At 39.4% G+C, this 15,822-nt stretch overlaps 2 protein-coding genes across 6 annotated transcripts in view; both read left to right on the top strand.

Moving 5' to 3' along the window:
• The window catches only part of LOC135097680 (fibrocystin-L-like), a 24,552-nt gene extending 9,635 nt beyond the window's left edge, over positions 1-14,917 (top strand). Inside the window, exons 3-7 of one of the 4 annotated variants that reach the window (XR_010265961.1) lie at positions 4,187-4,280; positions 5,201-5,364; positions 5,858-6,075; positions 14,210-14,386; positions 14,806-14,917. Coding sequence is in view for 2 of the 4 variants with exons in the window: in XM_063999632.1 (XP_063855702.1) it covers positions 4,187-4,280; positions 5,201-5,364; positions 5,858-6,075; positions 12,762-12,772 (487 nt within the window). In the remaining 2 variants the exon portion in view is untranslated. Of the gene's footprint in view, positions 1-4,186; positions 4,281-5,200; positions 5,530-5,857; positions 6,076-12,761; positions 13,322-14,209; positions 14,387-14,805 lie in introns of those variants that run through there. The other 3 variants (XM_063999633.1, XM_063999632.1, XR_010265962.1) reach the window with 3 other exon arrangements.
• Positions 14,912-15,822, top strand: part of LOC135097678 (uncharacterized) — a 28,261-nt gene continuing 27,350 nt past the window's right edge. Inside the window, exon 1 of one of the 2 annotated variants that reach the window (XM_063999631.1) lies at positions 14,912-15,196. The gene's annotated coding sequence lies outside the window, so the exon portion shown is untranslated. The remainder of the gene's footprint in view (positions 15,197-15,822) is intronic. The other variant, XM_063999630.1, reaches the window with a different exon arrangement.

Below are 15,822 nucleotides of genomic sequence, written 5' to 3'. Positions count from 1 at the left end.
GTGATAATTTATCACCTGAAAAACATGTAAACAAAATAGTTTGGGAAACCTATGAGTTATTAAAAAAGATGAAAGGGGCATTTGCATACATGGATGAAGAGATGATGAGAAAGTTGATGGAATATGTGATTCAACCAAACCTGGAATATGCCACAATTGTTTGGTCACCCCATAATAAAAAGGAAATAAGGAAAATTGAAAGGATCCAAAGAGCTGCAACCAAATTGGTACCAAGTTTGAGAGATTTAACCTATGAAGAAAGATTAAGGAGATTGAAGCTTCCATCATTACAAGAGAGAAGAGAAAGAGGGAACCTGATTGCTATATACAGAGCTTTAATAGGTAAGGATCAAGTTGACAAAGAAGACTTATTTGTGTGGGACTTAAGAGATACATGAGGACATGGACTGAAATTGAGGAAAACAAGTAGAAGAGATATCAAGAAATATGGTTTCCCAAACAGAAGCATAGAAATATGAAACAACTTAGATGAAACAGTGGTACAAGCAACAAATATTCATGAATTTAAAGTTAAGCTGGATGCTTATAGATATGGAGACAGGACAGCACGAGCATAGCTCTTTTCCTGTAAAACATAGCTAGGTAAATGCACATTTCCTGTCTCTACTGGCCCTAGGTATGGTAAAGGAAATGTCATGAGTCATACTACTACTAATACTACTACTACTACTACCACTACTACTACTACTACTACTACTACTACTACTACTACTACTACTACTACTACTACTACTACTACTACTACCACCACCACCACCACTAGTACTACTGCTACTACTACTACTACTACTACTACTACTACTACTACTACTACTACTACTACTACTACTACTACTACTACTACTACTACTACTACTTCTACTACTACTACTACTACTACTACTACTACTACTACTACTACTACTACTACTACTACTACTACTACTACTACTATTACCACCACCACCACCACCACTACTGCTACTACTACTACTACTACTACTACTACTACTGCTACTACTACTACTACTACTACTACTACTACTACTACTACTACTACTACTACTTCTACTACTACTACTACCACTACTACTACTACTGCCACCATCACCACTACCAACACCACCACCACCACCACCACCACCACCACCATCACCACTACTACTACTACTACTACTACTATTACTACTACTACTACTACTACTACTACTACTACTGCTGCTGCTGCTTCTAGTAGTAGGTAGTAACACAGCAACTACTAGTACTACTACTACTACTACTACTACTACTACTACTACTACTACTACTACTACTACTACTACTACCCCTGCTATTATCACTGTTACTACCACCACCATCACCACTAAATCAGTATTTATTATTTTTCTTCTTGTCTATGAAAAGACGTGGAAAAGTGCAGGGTGGTATCATCAGCATAGGAGTGGATAGGACAAGAAGTTTGGTTTAGAAGATCATTAATGAATAATAAGAAGAGAGTGGATGACAGGACAGAACCCTGAGGAACACCACTGTTAATAGATTTAGGAGAAGAACAGTGACCGTCTACCACAGCAGCAATAGAACGGTCAGAAAGGAAACTTGAGATGAAGTTACAGAGAGAAGGATAGAAACCGTAGGAGGGTAGTTTGGAAATCAAAGCTTTGTGCCAGACTCTATCAAAAGCTTTTGATATGTCCAAGGCAACAGCAAAAGTTTCACCAAAATCTCTAAAAGAGGATGACCAAGACTCAGTAAGGAAAGCCAGAGGATCACCAGTAGAGCGGCCTTGACGGAACCCATACTGGCGATCAGATAGAAGGTTGTGAAGTGATAGATGTTTAAGAATCTTTCTGTTGAGGATAGATTCAAAAACTTTAGATAAGCAGGAAATTAAAGCAATAGGACGGTAGTTTGAGGGATTAGAACGGTCACCCTTTTTAGGAACAGGTTGAATGTTGGCAAACTTCCAGCAAGAAGGAAAGGTAGATGTTGACAGACAGCTGAAAGAGTTTGACTAGGCAAGGTGCAAGCACGGAGGCACAATTTCGGAGAACAATAGGAGGGACCCTATCAGGTCCATAAGTCTTCCGAGGGTTTAGGCCAGCGAGGGCATGGAAAACATCATTGTGAAGAATTTTAATATGTGGCATGAAGTAGTCAGAGGGTGGAGGAGAGGGAGGAACAAGCCCAGAATCGTCCAAGGTAGAGTTTTTAGCAAAGGTTTGAGTGAAGAGTTCAGCTTTAGAAATAGATGTGATAGCAGTGGTGCCATCTGGTTGAAATAGAGGAGGGAAAGAAGAAGAAGCAAAGTTATTGGAGATATTTATGGCTAGATGCCAGAAATCACGAGGGGAGTTAGATCTTGAAAGGTTTTGACATTTTCTATTATTGAAGGAGTTTTTGGCTAGTTGGAGAACAGACTTGGCATGGTTCCGGGCAGAAATATAAAGTGCATGAGATTCTGGTGATGGAAGGCTTAACTACCTTTTGTGGGCCACCTCTCTATCATGTATAGCACGAGAACAAACTGTGTTAAACCAAGGTTTAGAAAGTTTAGGACGAGAAAAAGAGTGAGGAATGTACGCCTCCATGCCAGACACTATCACCTCTGTTAGGCACTCAGCACACAAAGACAGGTCTCTGACATGGAAGCAGTAGTCATTCCAAGGAAAATCAGCAAAATACTTCCTCAGGTCCCCCCAACTAGCAGTGGCAAAATGCCAGAGGCACCTTCGCTTAGGGGGATCCTAAGGAGGGATTGGAGCGATAGGACAAGATAAAGATATGAGATTGTGATCGGAGGAACCCAATGGAGAAGAAAGGGTGACAGCATAAGCAGAAGGATTAGAGGTCAGGAAAAGATCAAGAATGTTGGGCGTATCTCCAAGACGGTCAGGAATACGAGTAGGGTGTTGCACCAATTGCTCTAGGTTATGGAGGATAGCAAAGTTGTAGGCTAGTTCACCAGGATGGTCAGTGAAGGAAGAGGAAAGCCAAAGCTGGTGGTGAACACTGAAGTCTCCAAGAATGGAGATCTCTGCAATAGGGAAGATGGTCAGAATGTGCTCCACTTTGGAAGTTAAGTAGTCAAAGAATTTCTTATAGTCAGAGGAGTTAGGTGAGAGGTATACAGCACAGATAAATCTAGTACGAGAGTGACTCTGTAGTCGTAGCCAGATGGTGGAAAACTCAGAAGATTCAAGAGCGTGGGCACGAGAGCAGGTTAAGTCATTGCGCACATAAATGCAGCATCCAGCTTTGGATCGAAAATGAGGATAGAGAAAGTAGGAGGGAACAGAAAAGGGGCTACTGTCAGTTGCCTCAGACACTTGAGTTTCAGTGAGGAAAAGAAGATGAGGTTTAGAAGAGGAGAGGTGGTGTTCTACAGATTGAAAATTAGATCTTAGACCGCGAATGTTGCAGAAGTTAATGAAGAAAAAGTTGAGGGGGGGGGGGGGGTGTCAAGACACTTAGGGTCATCAACAGAAAGGCAGTCCGACCTGGGGACATTTATGGTCCCCTCCCCAGATGGGGACTCCGAGGCTGGTGTAGGAGTCGCCATTATGATTTTGAAATTTTTGAGTGAAGGGTGTGTGTGTTATTAGGTGCTTGTAGTTTTGTGTGGAGGAAGAGAGTTGTGACTGCCCCCTTGTGTTGTGAGACACAAAGGGAAACATTCAGTAAGGTCACAGCTGGGTTTAATGATAAGTTCACAGCACCCCCTGAACAGTGCTGCACACCACTGGGAGTAATTATCGTTTCGGAAGGTGTCTACTGCCTCCTCCTTGGAAAGCAGTAGGGAGTTTGGGAAGGCAATGGGGGATTTGGCAAGCCAGTGGAGAGTTTGGGAATTCAGTGGGGAGTTTGGGGAGGCAGTGGGAAGTTTGGGAAGGCACTGGGAGTTGACTGGAGTTTTTAAGACAGACAGAGAGAGAGAGAGAGAGAGAGAGAGAGAGAGAGAGAGAGAGAGAGATTATAAATAAAGATACGCACAGAAGCTGATAAACGGGCAACAATGCATAAGGAGACTCCACAACAAGATATCAAGCATTATATCCATGAACAGCACCCACCTACATTCACTCACTAACCAGGCTGATCTGTACTGAACTTCTGTGTATGGCAATGAACTGCAGTAAATATGAACCAGTATTTTTTCTGTCATTCTTGTTCTCTTTTACCTCAGGCAGTGCAGTGCAGACTCCAAGGCTCCCCAAGTATACAGCATTGTTGTGTGTGTGGATGGGGTGTGTGTGCCAGACTCCTCACACTCTGTATTGGTAGGTTGGGAGAGAGAGAGAGAGAGAGAGAGAGAGAGAGAGAGAGAGAGAGAGAGAGAGAGAGAGAGAGAGAGAGAGAGAGAGAGAGAGAGAGAATCATTACCTGTACATTTGTGTCACATGTATATTTTAGTTATATAAAGTGATTAAGTCCGTGTGTGTGTGTGTGTGTGTGTGTGTGTGTGTGTGTGTGTGTGTGAACCATTTCCTCACTGACACAAGCCCTTCCAGAGACATTTTTCCTTCATTCAAATAAACCATAGTAATTTCATTTCACTAAGCTAAAATAAAAATAGTAAAACATGAATTAATCTGCATCCATCCCTTTGAACTTTAAGTGGTATGTGTCCTTTGAAAATACCATTAACTTGTATCTTTTTATTCAGCTTGGACAGCTACAACAGCCAGATTTGTACACCAACTCTCTCCTTCTCTCATCTCTTTCTCTCTCAGCATTCATCTCCCCACTTACCTCTTCTCTTCCTCCTCTCATCCTTCTCTCTCTCATCATTCTGACCTTCATTTATTTTTGTCTATGCATGTTTTCTCATTTTTGCATGCACTAACTCATTCTCTCATCTCTTTCACTATTCTTCTCTCCATTTATTTCTGTTCTTGCATGCTCTCTCTCTCTCTCTCTCTCTCTCTCTCTCTCTCTCCTCTCTCTCTCTCTCTCTCTCTCTCTCTCTCTCTCTCTCTCTCTCTCTCTCTCTCTCTCTCTCTCTCTCTCTCTCTCTCTCTCTCTCTCTCTCTCTCTCTTTCTCTCTCTCTCTTTAGCACTCTATTCCCTTCTTCCATTCATTAGAGGTCATCCCCTTACACCCACAGCATGTATTGCACTCATACACATCTCCTCCTCCCTTTCTCTGCCAGTTCTACATGTTTCTCTTATCTCCTGCATTGTGTCACTCTCTCCTTAGTATCGCTGGGCAAGGTCACCTACTATTGAGACAGTAGCTCTTCTTTGGTCATTGCCAGGCTCTCTTTTGGATCTTCATGGCAGTTTCCACAACAGCAAACACTGCAAGCTTGACCACACTGATCTTGTCTCCAGTGAAGCTAAGAGTGGGAATGTTTTTACCAAGTATGTGTTGTGTTGTGGAGTTTTTAGTTTAGTTTTAATCACTGTCCTTCCTTAATCTGTTACTGGAATCATGAAAACACCCTTGCAAACCATAACAACATCTGCTAAAACCTGTTACAGTATCATTAACCCTTTTAAACCATTACTTGAATCACAGAAACATCCTTGCAAACCCTGACAACATCCACTGAAACTTGTTAAACTGTCACTAGCATTATTAAACCATTACTTGATCATAAAAACACCCTTGAAAACCCTGGTAACATCCATTAAAGTCTGTTAAACTATTACTAACCTTATGAAACCATTACTTGAATCATGAAAATGCCCTTGAAAACCCTGATAACATCCACTAAAGCCTTTTAAATTACCACTCCAATCAGGGGAGCTCCAAACACTATTAGAGCCTGTTAATAAAGAAAAGGCACTGGGATATTAGGGAATGCACATCTCAAGCTGTAGCCTTATCTCACATCCTTAACTCTCATAACAGGGCCTTTGTTGGAGGCGTCCCCTGTGATATAGTGGATGACAACCTGGAGCTCTGTGACACACTGACAAGGGAGAAGGTTACTTGTCGCTCCAAGGCTAAGCTGGTCGGCCCCATGAATGTCACTGTCTGCGTTACCGGAAGAGGCGCGTCTGAAGTGACCAAGATAGGAAGGTACTTGGACTCCCAGGACAGGCTGTACCAGTTCCTCACATATGCTGGTGTGTACATATAGTGTGCCTGCACGTGTATGCATGTGAATCTAGTCTTACCTTATGTTACCTAAACCAGTGTAACCTGACTTTATCCTGACTACTGGAAATAACTGTATAGGAATTAAGCTTGTAATGCCCAGTGTTTTAGCAGTAGATTGTTGTGTTTTTCTTAGTTTTCACAGGGTGTCCTGCAAGTTTAGGTACACACTTTAGGTATGATAGTTCAAGTAATTCTAAGTTGAAAATACTCTATACACATATGCTGTGTTTTGTTTTATTTTGTGAGAAATTAATGTGTAGCTAAGTTGTGAGTTGCGGGAGCTGCTTGCCTGGGTGTGCCTCCGCCTCCTTCCTCCCCTCCTTGGCTCACTACGTACTCGCGTGATGCTGCGTAGCATTAAGTGATAAATTTTTGTGTACATTGTATGCAGTCAAATCCTTACAGGAAATAGCAAATAACAGATTAAATTTTTGTATGTGCCAGTGAAGAAAATGTGCAGGTAACACAGCAATACAGCGGTTATTCAGTGCCACTTTTTAAAACACACATGGCAGTTCACTGCAAATGTCATCCCCTTTGACAGTTATCATCTTGACATTTAAATGGCAAGCCTTGTCAATCAAGTGATAGCCAAAGTGCATCTTTTTGCTCCTGTCATTCCTTATCTGCTCTGCAGCTTCCTCAATGCTGTGAATCAACTCCTCTCTGTAACGTGATTTGTTCTTGTATACCAAGGATTTCATGAGTCCCCAAAGGAAAGAAATCCATTGGTGTTAGGTGAGGGGATCTTGCTGGCTATTCCTGTGGGCCTCCACCACCTATCCATCATCAGGAGACTGATCCCAGGGAAGCCGCTCCCACAATACACAACTTACAGGTTAATTTCTCACAAAATAAAGCAAACAGCATGTGTGTGTATAGAGTATTTTTGACCTAGGATTAGTTGAACTATCATATCCTTAGGTATGTACCTTAATTCATGGTACACCCTCTATTTTTAGTACACACACACACACACACACACACACTGTGCTGCCCAGCTAATTGGACACATCCACAGCAGCTCTAAGGAGTTACCTAAGTTTTGGTTGTACAGGGGGCCCGAGCTTGAGTCCTGTCTCTATAATAGGGAATTGTGTGATGTGTGAGTGCAGGGAAAGTGAAGTGTAAATTGGGAAGTGAGCAAAAAGGTGAATGGGAGAGTAGTGTATGGGTAAACATTGTCTTGTCAGTGATACCAAGAAGGAAGATGGTGGCGGACACAGCAAATATTTTTGAGGGTTTCAAGGAAGAAGACCTCAATGTAGCTTATATAAATAAACAAATATGGAAAATTGAAGAAAATGTGAAAATATGATAAAATCATAATTTAGTAGCAATAATAAAGACATGGAAGGAAGAGAGAGAGAGGTGGGTGGTGGCAATGTAAAAAGATATCCAGTGATATAATAGAGATGAAGAAGAGGAAGATGGAAAGAGAAAAAGAAAACAAAGAACTGAGAGAAGAGGTGACAATAATAGTGAACTTAAACAAGAAGTACTATAAAGAAATCAAGAAACTCAAGGAAGAGAATGAGGAGTTAAAGAAAGCTTTACAAGAGAGAGAGAGAGAGAGAGAGAGAGAGAGAGAGAGAGAGAGAGAGAGAGAGAGAGAGATTAAGGTTGGGAAAGTGAAAGAGTCAGTGACAGCAGAAGTCAAAAGTTGGAAAGAAGAGAGAGAACAACAACAAAAGGTGAATATAGATAAGATCATAAGGCAACAGCAACAGGAACACAATAAGGACATGGAAAAGCAATTGATTAAAATAATAAAGGAAAAAAAGTAATCTTGTGAGAGACATCGTACAGAGAAAGATGTTTGTGGTGGTATTTGGGGTCAAGGAGAAGAACTTACTAATGAAAATAGCTAGAGAGAAAGGAGAGGCAAAAAAGACTAAGGAAATTATAGCAGAAGTGGTGGAGGAAGGAGAGGAGATAGTTGAACAAATTGAAGAGGTTTACAGGATTGGAAAATATAATGAAAATAGGATTCATGGCACAAACAGCAGTGAAATATGTCTTGCAAAGAACAAGAAAATTGGCAAAAGTAGAAGGAATGAATAAATATGAATAAAGGAGAGAGAAGTAAACTGAAAGAGTAAAGTAGAGGAAAGTAGTAGAGTAGAGGCCCAGTCAAAAAATGAGGAGAGAACACAAGAACAAGCGAGGAGATTTGCTTGGAAAGTCGTGGACATGAAAGTGAGGAAATGGTGCCACAAAGATACCACACCAAGCAGAAGTTTAAAGATTATGTATACTAATGTAGATGGTTTGGTGTTGAGCCAAATGGAACTTAAAGGCTATCTAAAGAACAATAAACCAGATGTGGTTTATTTAATGGAAATTATACTAAGAGACTTTGAGTGTTGTGATTAAGATCAAATGAAATGAAAAAAAGGAAAGTTACTGTGATGTACATACCACCAAAAACTAATGCATGGGAGACTGATGGATATAAAACTATACAACTAAAAAGAAGAAATAGCACAGGAAATGATAAGGAAAAGTAACAAAATGCTTTTACTAGGCAGCTTCAACACTAAAGGAATGAACTGGCAGAAGATGGAAGTGAAAGAAAATGTTGGGTCATGGAGTGAACTTATTTATCATATATATTTACTTATTTATTTTTTTTATGTAGGAGGGACACTGGCAAAGGGAAACAAAAATCCAATAAAAAAAAAGCTCACTGTGATATCAGACCTGGATTGGGTCAGAAGTAGTAGTCAAGAATTGAAGGATATATGTTTTGAAACCTCCCTCTTGAAAGAGTTCAAATCATAGGAAGGTGGAAATACAGTAGCAGGCAGGGAGTTCCAGAGTTTACCAGAGAAAGGGATGAGTGACTGACTGAGAATACTGGTTAACTCTTGCATTAGAGAGGTGGACAGAACAGGGGTGAGAGAAACAAGTCTTGTGCAGTGAGGCCATGGGAGGAGGGGAGACGTGCAGTTAGCAAGATCAGAAGAGCAGTTAGCATGAAAATAGTGGTAGAAGACAGCTAGAGATGCAACATTGCAGCAATGAGAAAGAGGCTGAAGACAGAAGAGAGTTGATGAGATGAAAAGCTTTTGATTCCATCCTGTCTAGAAGACAGGTATGAGTGGAATCCCCCAGACATGTGAATCATACTCCATACATAGACAGATAAGGCTCCTGTACAGAGTTAGTAGCTGGAAGGGTGAGAAAAAATAATGGAGATGTCTCAGAACACCTAACTTCATAAAAGATGTTTTAGCTAGAGATGAGATGTGAAGTTTCCAGTTCAGAATATAAGTAAAGATGTTCAGTGTAGAAGAGGGGGACAGTTGAGTGTCATTGAAGAAGAGGGGATAGTTGTCTGGAAGGTTGTGTTGAGTTGATAGATGGAGGAATTGAGTTTTTGAGGCATTGAACAATACCAAGTTTGCTTTACTCCGATCAGAAATTTTTGAGAGATCAGAAGTCAGGCGTTGTGTGGCTTCCCTGCATGAACTGTTTTCTTCCTGAAGGGTTGGACGTCTACGAAAAGATGTGAAAAAGTGCATGGTGATATCACCAGCATACCATGCTTACCATGATGGTGAATACAATGAGACAGTGGGTGAACGAACTTACAAGATACAAAGAAGAAGAACCATCACAGTTGGACTTAGTGTTTACAAAAAATCCTAGAAAGTAGACCAAGTATACATTGTCTGAGTCCACTGGGAAGAAGTGATCATGTGACAATAGAAATAATGCCACAGGAGGAAAAAGTGTTGCACAGGAATGAACAATTTTGAAATGGGAGACAGAACTATTCTTAGGCAAACTTTGCAGAACTTAATAAATTTTATGGAGAAATTAACTGGGAAGAACTATTTAAAGGTAAAGTAGTGCAAGAAAAATGAGATATTTTTGAGTAAGTATAGAGAGGGGGTGCAACAGTTTGTGCCAAGTTATAAAGTGTAAATTTGGAAGCATGAATGGTATAATGGCAGGTGAGTAGAAGCAAAAAGGAAAAAGGACAGGGCTTGGAGGAAATGATGAGACAACTGAACACAAATACTAGGGAAGAATACAGAAAGGCAAGGAATGAATATGGTATAATAAGAAAAGAAGAAGAAAGAAATTTTGAAAGTGAGATAATAAGAAAATGCAAGGAAGAGCCCAAACTCTTCTACAGATACATAAACAGGAAAATGAAACATAGGGATGACATAAACAAGTTAAGAAGAGAAGGAAGAATTTATGAAACTACTGAGGAGATGAGTGAACTAATGAATGAGAGTTTTCAGTCCACATTTACAAAGGAAACTGATTTTGTGGCACTGAAAGTGGTATCACAGAATGAGGGAATACAGGAAATACAAGTAAAGAGACAACAAATCAAGAAACTGCTGAAGAGCTGGATGTTAGAAAAGCTGTGGGACCAGATCAAGTAAATGGATGGATATTAAAAGAATGCAGAGAACAAATGGAAAAATCCATATGGGATATAATTAACAGCTTGTTGAGAGAAGGAAAAGTACCAAGGGAATGGAAAAGAGCTAACAAAGTCCCAATATACAAACAGGGAAGTTAAATGGAACCATTGAATTACAGACTAGTGTCACTAACAAGTATTGTAAGCAAGCTTTGTGAAATAGTGATTAAAGACAGATGGGTGCAGTATTTAGAAGATGAAAAGATAATTACAGAAAAGCAATTTGGATTCAGGAAAGGGATATCCTGTGTCACAAATCTACTGAGCTTCTATACAAGAGTAATAGATGGAGTGCAAGAGAGGGATGGATGGGTTTGTGCAGTACACCTGGATCTCTAAAAAAGCATTTGATAAAGTTCCACACAAAAGTCTTATGTGGAAGTCAGAGAATGAAGGAGGGCTAAAGGGAGCAATGTTGAGATAGACAGAAGATTATTGACAAGGGAAGGAATTGAGAACAGTAATCAGAGACGCTAATTCAAGTCGGCGCAAAGTGACAAGTGAGGTACCACAAGGATCTGTGTTGGCACCTATTATGTTTCAAATATATGTAAATGATATGACAGAGGATCTAAATAGTTATATAAACCTTTTTGCTGATGATGCAAAAATAATGAAAATAGTAAAGGATGAAAATGACTGCAAGGAGTTACAAAAGGATATTGACAAGATACATACATAGAGCCAAAGATGGAAACTAGAATTCAATGCCAGAAAATGCCATGTGTTGGAAATAGGAAAAAGTAAAAAGATATCTTCATTGAATTACAAAATGGGAAGAGAAATAATAACAAAAAATTCATGAAGAAAAAGAAGGCACATAAACATAATATTTGGCTCTACATACAGCCTTTTAACAGACATTAGGGTGGCATTTAACTATTTAGATAGAGAAGTAATGAAGAAAATTATAACAAGAATGATATAACCTAAATTGGAGCACGCAGCGTTAGTTTGGGCTCCAAATAGGAAAAAAAGATATACAGAAACTGGAAAGAATACAGAGGATAGCAACAAAGATGGTACCAGAACTGAAAGACTTAAGCTGTGAAGAAAGACTTGAAGAGATGGGATTACCAACGCTACAAGAGAGAAGAGTAAGAGGGGACCTGATAACAATGTACAAATTAGTAAACAATATAGGAAGAATAGACCGAATTGACTTGCTATCACAGATGGAGGAGGGAGAGAGATGGGCGAGGGGACATGGGAAGAAAATAAAGAAGAGTGGATGTTTGAGCGGCACCAAGAAATGCAGCTTCCTGTATCAAACTGTTGAAATCTGGAATGATTTGAAGGAAGAGGTGGTTGTGGCAAACAGTGTACACATGTTTAAAGAGAAACTGGATAAATATGGTTATGGAGACAGGACAAAATAAACTTTGGCTTGTGCCCTGTACAATGCACACGCACACACACACACACACACACACACACACACACACACACACACACACACACACACACACACACACAGATACCAACATCACCCTATTCACGTCATACATAATACAACTTCATAAACAGTGTTTCTCATCTGTTTGAGAATAAAATAAAGAGTGGATGTTTGAGCTACATCAAAAAATAGTTTCCCGTATCGAACTCTTGAAATCTGGAATGATTCGAAGAAAGAAGTGGTTTTGGCAAACGGTGTACACATGTTTAAAGAGAAACTGAATAAGCATGGTTATGGAGACAGGACAAAATGAACTTTGGCTCGTGCCCTGTACAATACAACTAGGTAAATACACACACACATACACACACACACACACACACACACACACACACACACACACACACACACACACACACACACACACACACACACACACACACACACACACACACACACACACATCAATGTCACCCAGTTCATATTGCCATGCATTATATAACATCATAAACAATGTCAAACAATGTTTCACATCCATTTCTGATGTTTTTTCACATTTTCCTCACGTGCTGGTGAGTCTTGTGATGCCCACTCATCACAAAACTTCTTAGCCACTCCATTGCCTTCTTGTTTACTGTATAAAACTTTGTGTTCTTGTTATTTATTACATTAATAAGCTCTTTTACCATGTTAATGAGGATTTCCTTATCAAAAAATGATAAAGGAGTAGCCCAACAAACACATGGTTGCCATGGTGACTGCAGCAGATGTAAACAAATTCGTGTTTCTCATACATTTTTTTCTGTCAGTGATGTGCTGAGTTGGGCAGGAATATGAGATGTAAGCATTGGTGACCACTCATGCTTGCCCACCCCACTGATTGACAACCTTGGTGAACTTTGGATTTTTGAAAGTAAGGACTTCCCCACTATCTTGATTGTCTGGTGCAGTTTGGCCAGGTGATCACCAGCATTGGCAGAAGGTTTAAAAGTATGGCAATTAAGCATATGATACAGCAACATCAGAAAATGTCTGTTTCATATAATTCCCCACTGGAGCTTCTCTATTCCACTTGATTGCCATTGCTTTATGTGAAATTGACTAGGTTTAAATGTGATAAATGCACCTCAAACATTTCAGATTTAGACAAACTCGATATATGCATCATTAATGCACTCCCCTTGAAAAATCTTTGGTGCCTGAAAAATATTGCATTATAATTTGAGAGATGAAGGGCTACATGTAGTACAATCAGCAAACAAGTTATTTTGCATATCTACGGACATAAGTTTTTTTTATTTACTCATGAGGACTATGGTCACAGGTTTCCCTCTCTGTTTAGCAGTCTTAACTCTTTATGATGTGTCACTGGGCTTGCGTAAATATATATATATATATATATATATATATATATATATATATATATATATATATATATATATATATATATATATATATATATATATATATATATATATATATATATATATATATATATATATATACCAATTGGAGTACAAAAAACTATTGAGCTTATGACAACACTAAATCAGTGCCTAATATTAGCCAGCATGAATGAAATATTTTCATATTGTTTATGCAGTTTCTTCAAATGCTGGATGCAGACACTTATTCGTATTTCATTATACCATAATTAATGGCTTATAAGACACATGGACTCAATAAGACGCACCTCAGTTTGGGCAGGCATAAAAAAAAAAGGTAAGTAAACAGGTTTAAGCTCTGAATATGAAGTGAAGGGTTTCACCTGACATTTGAAACCCTCTTATATGTATTCAGATCCTTATTAGATCTCAATATTTTACATTTAAAAAACCTTAATATTTGCTAGGACCTACCAACACCAGTACTTAGACTAATCCTGCTGTGAGATGTAAACAAATGTGGCATAGACAGTGACATTGTCAGAGGCCAGATTGTAATAAAGTTTGTACATCACATTTTTTTATCATCATTCTACACATGATCCTAGTTGTATATTTTAGTACATTTTCAAAGCATAAGGATGTGTGAAAACAGATTCACCTTATTCTCTACAATGTATTTTTATTTGAAATATTCAGTACAAACCATCACCATAAGTCGCCCTACTTCATGACACTCTCTTCACTTATAAAATCATTTATTTTGTTAGGTAGTAAGCTATTTTTTAAGAATGCAATAGTTTCTCATTAGCTTCAAGTTTTGTTGAACATGTATGCAAGGTAAGAATCTTAAAAGATAGGTACAATTCCAGTTGTATGGAGGTGTGTCTTACCTCAAGGAATAATGGCATCATACTAAGAAGCGCAGTGAATCCTGCAGTTGTCACCAGGTTTGGTTTACAACCAACTGCAAGTTTGTTTTGGTACATGAAATGTAAGAGTCATCACCTAATTTCTTCCTGACTGGTGTTATTTTATGTGAATTACTAGTAAGTATGACCTGTTATGCATTGTTATCTTGTAAAAAAGAGTTGTTTTTGTGGTATAGAATTGATCATCACTTTGTTTATGTATGTGAAGATGTTTTGGGATTTGATCTAAGGGCCACTGTTGCCACAGACTTACCACTGGCCACTGTCCCAAAGCTGAACCTTGGTCTTATAAGATGCAGGCTCATTTTCTGAGACATTTTTGGGGGAGAAAAAAGGTGCGTTTTATGCCATCAAAAACAATATTTTGTTCATTCGTAGATATCATTTGCAAGACTTCCAAAATAATGTTAATGATTGCATACATATTTTAAACATTTGCAACATGCATTCTGGAGCCAGTTCCCACCCAGTCCTTCTCACCACCTCTCCCACCACACTGCTCTTCTCCACTCAGTGTTATTACTCCACATCCACAGGCCATCACTAGCAGACCTCTTGGGTGGTTTCCAAGACCCCAGCTTGGCCTTCAAGACACTTAACCATACCAAGGTCTTCCTCCAGCAGCTCACCAGAATATAACTGGATAACTTGCCTGCTGCCAGTACCTCCAGGCCTCTAGAGGTTGTGGCACCACAGCCTGCACAGCCCCTCAAATCCCCAACAAGAACAAGAACACAACAGGATAGTGGGAGTGATGGCTTCAAGACACACTGCCACTGTACAGGGCAGCTGTTACTCTTGTACATCATGTGCTGCTTACAAGACTGTGCCTAAAAATCTGAGAGGAAAAAGTAAAAGCTCACAGGACTGGTTGACGAGACAGCTAAATGACCCTTATGTGAAGTTGACCAAGCAACATCAGCGCAGGTGAGCCTCAGCCCTCTCTTTTACCCCTTCCTTTCCCACATTAGCCATCTTCCCACTCCCTCCCCAGGAAGATCCCTATGATCATTAGCCAATGCAAGACACTGCAATAGAGTGACAGTGTATACCTGTTTTTTGGGGCCACTTCTTGGTAAATATATTGATCATGATAATTTTTCAGACTGAGATAAATTTTTTTACTGCTCAAAATATTATGCTTTTTCAAAAGGAGATAGTGACATTGAATAATCTTAGCTATAGCAGCTCCTCATGAAGCAGCTAAATTATGTGGATATTGGTGATGAATACATACTGTACAATATGGGTGTGAGGGTTGTTTTAGGGTCACTCACAGTTACATTAGTGACGTGATCCATCGTACACTGCGTCACAAATTGTAAGTCCATGCTGACAGGGTTTACTTGGAGAGATATAGTGTGATGCATGTGTTCGTATGTTTGTTTCCAGTATGTAATGATGCATGCTCTCTTGCATCTCTTTTGTTCAGCAAATGAGAACTGTACTTTTAATGACATTAGAATGTCGTTAAATGTCACTTACTTCCAGGCAATGCATCATTTATTTTCAGCCAGTCACCATGTGTATATGTTGCAGCCACAGCAGTCAGC

This window comes from Scylla paramamosain, unplaced genomic scaffold (assembly GCF_035594125.1).
Source record: "Scylla paramamosain isolate STU-SP2022 unplaced genomic scaffold, ASM3559412v1 Contig28, whole genome shotgun sequence".
NCBI lineage: Eukaryota > Metazoa > Arthropoda > Malacostraca > Decapoda > Portunidae > Scylla > Scylla paramamosain.
The sequence above is the reverse complement of the archived record's forward strand: the minus strand, read 5'-3'. Positions and strand labels throughout refer to the sequence as shown.